The following is an 8552-nucleotide window of genomic DNA, read 5'->3' on the forward strand; positions in this document are numbered from 1 at the left end:
AAACATGATTGAGAACTCTCGTTCACCTCCAGACCCCGATAATCCTCACCCGCCCTTTCATAGCGCTGCTGGGTGGTCTATCCTAAAGGGCAAATGAAGGACAAATCAATGCATTGATGATGATGATGATGATGATATTGATGATGATGATGATGATGATGATATTTATTTATCTCTGCTGAGATCATCTTCCTTCCTAACACCTGTAACACTTCTAATACTCTTACACTTACTGTGCACTTCTCTCTGCTCCTGATGAGGCCCATTTGTCAGATTGATTAGAGTTAGTACTGTAGCATGCGAAGGGAGGCTGCACGCTTCCATGTGTGTGTGGGCAAGACAGCTCCCAGCATGCCCTGCAAACAAGGAACTGCGTGTTCGGTAATTCCGGTGCTATCTTGGAATAATATGATTGTGCCTTCGCTTTTGTGTCTGGTGTTAGCGTGAGTAACTGTAATTGGAATTTCGTCCATGTTTCACTGGTGTTTGAGGCCTTCGTTTAGCCCTGTTTTATGTTTCCTGGTTCTGTGTGTGTTCTTCAGCCAGTAAATGACACTTCTGGAGTCATGCGGTGTATGGGGCCACAGGAGGGGCATCAGAACCTGAGATCTCTTTTCCAGTCTGCAGTCTTCTGGGCCAGCTTGCTTCAGAAGTCAGAAGTGGGATGAGGAATGGAGGGAGAGATCCAGAGACTAGAACGTGTTCTTTGGCCTTTAAATGGCACTTCCGAAGTCATGGGGTGTATGGGGGCACAGGAACCGCATTAGAACCTGATATCTCTGCGTCAGTCTGCATTCTTCTGGGCCAGATCCCTACAGTAATTCAGTGTTCTATCTTGGAAAAATGTGATTGTGCCTTCCCTTTTGTGAATAACTGTTTGAGGCTTTAGTTTAGGCCTGTTTTAAGTTAGTGTATCAGTCTCAGACCTGCATCCTGTTTCCTGGTTCCGTGTGTGTTCTTTGGCCTTTAAATGGCACTTCCGAAGTCATGGGGTGTATGGGGGCACAGGAACCGCATTAGAACCTGCGTCAGTCTGCATTCTTCTGGGCCAGATCCCTACAGTACTTTGTGTTTACTCTCATCAGGTCTCCTGACTTACTGCTGCTCCTCATGTGTAGGTCGTCTTGGGTAAAGGTGTCTGCCAAATGAAGAAATATTGTAGTCAAGTAAATGCATTGGGAACTCTAAATGCCAATAAGTGCTATTTGGACCTAGTTGTCTTTATAGAATAAAGTCTTGGGATTGTTGTGACGGTGAGAACAACAACTGGTTGTTAGCTTTAATATTTCAGGGTATATAAATAAGCAATTTAAAATGTATAATTTAATAATATAAATGTAGATTTGTGTATGACTTCAGAAAGGAGCTACCACATGTCAATAGATTTAGGAGGAATCAAGGGAGTGCGTTTAAGGCCACCTTACAGTAATGATTCTTGCGTGGTTCTGAGAAAAACTAAGAGGGGAATGGTATCTAGGGAATGTTGAGGTACTGTGTTTCTGAATGTGACCAAATGCTTCTATCCCAGAGGGAGGAGTGATGACTTGGACAACCAACATGCATCCAGGCATACCAGTGATCAATACGAAGGTCAACTTTTAACACATGGCCAAATAAAACATTCACTGACTGCTTTGCAACTCACATGATCACAAGATAATAGATGGAGAAACCAACCAAATCATGACTGTAGCACAGAGCACAGGTTTGACTCCATTCCGTTTTGTTTAGTTACTCAATGACCACTAGTATCAAATTACACAATGACCCCATGATAAATGACCTATTGAGACTGAGAGATGACCAGTGTACGCGAGGGTGATGAGTCCAATGAGGAGTCCAAAGACTCCCTAATGGCCACAGAGGGAGCAATCCTAATGGACAAGAAAGACCCAGAGAGAATCAGAGAGTCCCTTATAGTTTGTGAATGTGATCTGTGATTTAGAAAGAATACACCCATTGACAGAGGTTTTAGGTCAGTCGCTGTGGACTGGAAAGGACAATAACGTTATCATTGATTTGTTTTCATTTACATGGCTAAACAATTAGGTAGTGGGGACAGGAAGGATGTCGATCCTGTGCCAGTGAGCACGACTTCAATAGTATCGCGATGGATTTGAGGAAAACTGTGGTCCTTCCAGATTTTTGATGTTGTGGGAGTTATTTGAATGGATTTAAAGATGGGTGAAGTAGATTGGATTGGAAAAACGTACATGTTAAGGTTGTTTGAGAATAGCAATGAAACACCATGGTGGAGTGATCTTATGCCACTGTGGCACTCATAGTGTGCCCAAAGTACACGCCTCTGTCTATCCGGGTGGAGATATTCATTCGCATCTGTAAGCCAACGAAACAAAAGGACTTCTCATTGCAGTTTGAATCTTTAAGGAAATGTGGACATTATCATAACTGTATAATTTCCACTGTATATTTTTGTAATGTAAATGGTCTTTTTCACTTGATAATACATTCACATGCAGTGTGTCCTTAGAATCACTGATGTTGCTTGGGACTGGTACTGGTACTTGGTTCTGCAGTGTTGCCATAGTAGAATGCATTAGCACACAAGCTAAAGAAGACCTTAAAGAAATACACACAGCTGCAGGCGGTGACAAAAAGGGTCTAAGCCGTGTAGGTGCTGGTGGAAGACCAAACAAACAATGATGAATATGCCTGCTGTAGTCAGTCCGTGTGCATCCCTGTTACACTCACAGCCCAGAGCATTTTGAACGAGGTACATCAAATGAACGAGGTACCAACATCTGATCACAGGAGCATTCAAGGTGTAAGCTCACATATGTAGGTATGGATGTCTGCTTGGGACCCCCTGCTGCACGTACCCCCTATTGCACTCTTTTTGTCTAACCATAAAAATATTTCTCTTGATCAACAACAGTGAGGATATTCTAAAGAAAGGCAATGCTCCTCAATATTTATATGCGTTCTACATATCTTCTGTTTTTTTTTTTTTCAGGTGTATTAATGCAGCTGTGAGGGGCTTGAGAAGAAGAGATTTAAAAGTCCAACTAAACACACAAAACAGAGAAACAACACATAAAACATCAACAGTGATATTGATAAACTGTGCCATTCAATTATGCCTTGAGAATGGCATCTTGGGTATGGAAGCTCTGCTATTCACTCAACAACAACAACAACAAAAAGCAAACAGCATCTGTAATTCCAAAGTGCCTTGGTCTCCTTGACTTTAACCAGAAGAAACACTACATAAATGAACCAGCAGAGGGAGCTAGTTACTAAATTATTTGTAGGCGTGTATAGGAACATCTACCACAGGCAGGCAGGAAGGAAATTATATTTTCATCTCTATATCATTGTCAACAATTAGTCTATACTGCTAAAGATAATTGAGCACTACTGCATTGAGATTCACACTAAAGACACCAAACGCTACAGTACTGCAGCTCTCTGAATCAACATGGCACACTACGCCTTACTTGCTATGGTGCTTTTATTGTGGCATTCATTTATAAGAGAAAATGAAACCATATTACTATTACTGGTGTGGACTTCCCCCCAAATCAAACAACAAATTGACTTTCTCTTTTAGTTAAGAAATAAAAAGAGAAAGGGTTTAGTGAAAGATCTTCTTTCAAAGGAAACTTCTGACTAAAAGGTACCGAATTTCATTGCTTTCATTATATCATTACCGCAACTTTTAACTCCTAACTAGAAACTATGCATGAAAGTTACGTGAGAGAGAAAATGCTGCGCATATTACGATCTCAGGTGTTGTCTTCACTTATCTGTGTGGGGCCTTTGAACTTTGCCAAAGACTCTTGTCATTTCATAACCATGAGTACATATTTGTTCTTGTCGGCTAGCTGTTTTGTCCTAAAAATACATGAAATGCATGCAAACAATGAGGCTCAAGGTGTCGCCTTCAGACATTCATGGGGACGACACCTTGTCACAGACACATTTAACAGAAGACTAATCTTTTTTAAGGTAATAGATAGACTGCAAAATGATTGACTTGTCGTGTCTTTATTCACACGCTTAAAACAATCAACAGAGGAACAGCATTGTCCTCAAGTTAGGGAAGCTAAGATGAGAGAATCCCTGAATGACCCGAACAGGGATCCCAGTCCCCATGAGACAACACAGTTGCAATCAAATGACTCATGGACTGGAAGTAGATTGGTTAATCTTTGTTGTTCCTAGTGAGTTCCTATGAGTCTGTTCTCATGTTCGTGGAACTTCATACAGCCAAAACAAATTCAGAACAGCAGATGAGAACAGAACCCATCCAAATGTTGCAATTGATTTAGTCATACAAGCACTGAATCATATTGTAAATTCACACAGTTATACATTGTTTCTATATCCCCTGATTGTACAGCAATGACCCCATTTTCAGTTGAATGCCTCCATGAACTGTTTGGATATTCTTTATGGCACACTATCGCAAGCACATTGTTCAAGACAACTGATGATGTCAATGAGATGTACTGAATAACGATAGACCTATCTTAACAAGGAAACATAAGCCATGAGGTCATCATATTAAAAGGTCATCATATTAAAAGGAGGCTCTAACATGTCCAGTCTCACAGTATGGAGCTCTGGATCACAGTGATTGCTTTTACCTCATGATGCTCCAGTATCCTCAGTGCCCTTAGCTGCATTGGTGAAAAGAAATTAATATATTATTACTTGAAATTATGAAAGGGAACAGGACGGTGTTGGCAAGCTGAGGTTCACTGAGTTTTGTTTATTTGTTCATTCCTCAAAGCACCTCAGCTCAAAGTTCATTGAACATTTGACTGACTAAACAATGTCCAGGTAAATAAATATATTGTAAAAAAAAAAGAACTAAAATAGAGAGTAGAGGCCATGGATAATCACTTGAATATTGTGTAATCATTTTTCTTTAACCATATTTCCTCATGTGTAACCCGTTAGGAATGAAAAAAAAATCAGTAGTTAATCAGTAGCGTGACATTAGGAAACTGGACTGTGGTCTTCAGTCATTAGCTAAAGTGAAAGTGACTGGAGCAGCTCTCCGCCCCTCTCTGTCCTCACCTGACTCACCTGTGCTGTCTTGTCCCTCAGCCTTCCACTCCTCCCTCTCCCATCGCCATGGCTTCCGCTTGGCCCGGAAACAGACAGACTATTAGTGTCCCATCCAAGAAGATACAGGTAAAAGACGTCACCGACCGACCCGGTATGACGTCAGCGGGGGCGCACGGGTGGTATTTTAGGCAGTGGGTCAGAGCCGAGGCATTGGAGGGACTTATGTAATGAGGATTTGGTCCCGCATCTACCGTGTGAAGTGACTAGGTTAAATGCATTATTTGTTCCATCGCTGGAGGGACAGTAGTGTGCCATTGTTGCCCCAAATTCACAGTGTATAATGAACAGGGACCGCAGGGGAATGTGATGCAGTGAATTCAATCAAAAAAGCTTTGTTTAGCATGTCATGATTTGAGGTTGTATGTAGGTTATGGTTTGATATCCACATCCTTTAAAAAAATACTTTATACTTTAAATTGCTTTGAAGTAACATTTTTGTAAAAATCATTTAGCAAATGTAGTATTTGTTTGGTTGCACTTCGAGATTCTACTTATTTTCCATGACATCTAAGTCTTTTCATTCAAGTTTGAGATGCTTTGTCAGTGTTAGTATGTGTTTGTGTATATATATATATATATATATATACACATTTTTTCCTCTCTCTCTCTCACTTCCTCTTATCACCCCTCTCCTCTTGCCCCTTCCTCATCCCTAGTGCCCCCGTTGTCTCCAGTCTGACGGCCGTGTTGTGGAGGGCCATCGCTCCGTGTGCCGCCTGTGCTCCAAGTCCCTGCGCCGGGTCTACCAGTTCTGCTGGGCCTGCCGGCGCGAGTGGCCCAGAACGGGCTCCCTGTCCCAGGGCCACAGCTGCTCCCTCCCGCAGTGTGCCCTGCGCGCTGCCCTGCTCTCTGCGGAGAAAATCATGGACCCCAACAGTGCCGCGTTCGGCTGCCCCTTCTTCAGGGCCTGCCCGGGCTGCAAAGCCCTGCTCACCCATGACGGGGTGGGATGCAGTAACATCACCTGCCCCCACTGTGACAAGGGGTTCTGCTTCCGCTGCCTCCGCGATGAGTGCTATCCTGAGGAGGAGTATGAATATAACTTTAGTGGACTTAGTGGTGATGATGATGATGATGATGATGATGATGAAGATGGTGATGGCCCCTGTGTCTTAGTGGATAACAGTGCAGCAGTCCTGAGCCTGTAGCTGTTAGGCTTATGCTGAGGTAGAGTTATAGAATGTGCCTCTTGTGAAATCGTTTTGCTTCCCAAGTGATCTAACAATTTTGAACATGTCTACATGTCACAAAAAAAGGACTGTGTGAATATCATTATTTGTAGAAGGACTATAACCTGGTGATCACATCACATATCCTGTCTTCTTCCATCTTACCTGATTTGTATATTTTATTATCCTCCCTTTTAATTAAGACTTACTGAGATCCAAAATGAAATAAAAAAAACGCCTGACTCAGGCATCTTTGTACAGCATGCTGATGAAAACCTTGAACCCTCTGCTCTCTGATAAAATGAGCACAACGTAAAAGTCGGTCAACCCTCCCAGCCTCTGTCTCAGTTCTGCGAGAGGACACACACCTTACGTAAGCAGAGAGCACAGAGAACTGTGGTAAATATAGACCTAGCCCAGAGATGTCTCGCCATCTCCTAGGCCAGCAGGATTACTTGCTAAGCATCTCCAGGTACACTTTCCCTGGCACAAGTCGTAACACTTGAATCAAACTGCTATGGAGAGATTATACCATAGCAATTACTTGGACGAACTGACACCATGAAGTGGCAAACACAACCACGTAGATCAGTGAATCATTTGCCAAGAGCAGAGAACAACATCTTTGCTTGGTATTACTGTCTAAGGTCAGCGGTGGTCTGTTACAGTGAACCTTCCACACATAGCAACTCCCACAAAGCGCACTGACATGCACAGTCTTCCCAGTACATGAAGCAGCGCCCCAGTACCAGGAACTTCTGATGGATTGAATGCATTCCAGTGTCCGAGTTTCCCCTGTACAGGTCTCTATAGGGCACCAGCGGGGAGGGGTGGAGAGCGAAAGGGGTTGTGTCATACAATCTGTGGACAGCCAGATCCAGAGAAGGACAACCCCTATCACTATAAACTTAAAGGGCTATTTCTGCTCTGATCAAAGGGTGTTGCACTAATCCACAGTCTATTTCAGGAAACAGACTTATTTTTGGGGTAACCTCGGCACGCGACTTATTTCCACTGTCCCCGTGCACTCTTTATTATGACCCTAATACTGCTGACTACTGATCTCTATCTGTCTGTCTCTTTAACCTGCTATGCATCTAGCTAGCTACCAAGCTTTCACACCCATGTGAATGTAATGACGTACCCAACACATGTGATTCTGCATAGTTTTGCAAAATGTTCATCAGCTCATTGGCTTATGAAGAAAAGTTTGTTAAAAGGCCAAATTATTTGCTAATAAAGGTCTATGAATGTGTTGGGGTGCATGTGCAGAGTGCGTGCTGGTTCTGCTCCCACCTACCTAAATGCTCTTGTAAGGGCCGCTGCGCTCGTCTAGTGAGCGTCGTTTGGCACTGCCGTCCGTGCAAGCACGGCAATCCAAACTATTCTCATTTGTAGTTCCACGTTGGTGGAACGAACTGCCTAGTACTACCAGAGCAGGGGCGTCCCTCTCTACCTTCAAGAAGCTTTTGAAGACCCAACTCTTCAGAGAGCACCTCCCTTCCTAACTGGCACCTTGACTAGCGCTTAACTTGCACTTCAGCAGTTACATTCCTGCACTTCTTTTTCCTTTCTAGGTCGTTTTTCTAATTCTTATGTAAAGTAGTATTTATTGTTACACCATGTTCTTTATTGCTCTTAGCTTGACTGTTCTCTCCATTGTACGTCGCTTTGGACAAAAGCGTCTGCTAAATGACTAAATGTAAATGTAAATGTAAATGTTAACTAAAGCAGGCAAACTGTAAAAACTTGTAGGTCCGACATCAGTTTGACAGAGAAAGATCAGTCTTTCTCAGCATCCACAGCCTCTATTCAGCTTTCTGCTAATTTGATTCTTCAATTGTCCATATTGGAACCAGGCTATCTATCCGTCCGTCTGTCTGTCAGCTTTTAAGGTTAATCACTGCCTTGTTCATGTAATTATTCTGCCACGTTTTGTCTACTGTGCTGTGCATGCTAATAAATTCACGAATGAGTGCATCTAGGCCACTGCTCTATGTTGGGAACAGCTCACTAGGAGGACTCGCTAGGAGGTTGTCCATGGTTACAGCTCCTTGAGTCAACTAATGTCAGGTGAAGCCATGGAGGGGGAAAGCCAGGCCCCTTTGAAAGCTGATTTCATTAACTGCCCTCTGGCCTAATTCACTTTGACTTGGAGCTTAGAGGTAAGACGACGAAGAAAGAAAGCAAGGGATTGATGAACAGTATGGAAGAACAAGGAGGAAAAGAGAGGAGAAGAAAACAGCACAGAATGCTGAGAGAAGCAGAAAGAAAGTCTGTAAAGAG

At 42.9% G+C, this 8552-nt stretch overlaps 1 protein-coding gene across 2 annotated transcripts; it reads left to right on the forward strand.

Moving 5' to 3' along the window:
- The first annotated feature begins 2624 nt into the window (after positions 1-2624).
- si:ch211-284e13.9 (uncharacterized protein LOC566600 homolog) lies at positions 2625-6508 on the forward strand. 2 transcript variants are annotated; one of them, XM_042708583.1, is made up of 3 exons: positions 2625-3637; positions 5077-5163; positions 5754-6508. In XM_042708583.1, the coding sequence occupies exons 2-3, from the start codon at positions 5104-5106 to the stop codon at positions 6243-6245; spliced, it is 552 nt and encodes a 183-aa protein (XP_042564517.1). In that variant the 5' UTR covers positions 2625-3637; positions 5077-5103; the 3' UTR covers positions 6246-6508. The 2 variants fall into 2 exon arrangements, with proteins under 2 accessions (XP_042564517.1, XP_042564518.1); XM_042708584.1 differs by lacking the exon at positions 2625-3637 and having other exon boundaries at positions 4551-5163.
- The last annotated feature ends 2044 nt before the right edge of the window (positions 6509-8552 follow it).

Source organism: Clupea harengus, chromosome 8 (assembly GCF_900700415.2).
Source record: "Clupea harengus chromosome 8, Ch_v2.0.2, whole genome shotgun sequence".
In the NCBI taxonomy this organism is placed as follows: Eukaryota; Metazoa; Chordata; class Actinopteri; order Clupeiformes; family Clupeidae; genus Clupea; species Clupea harengus.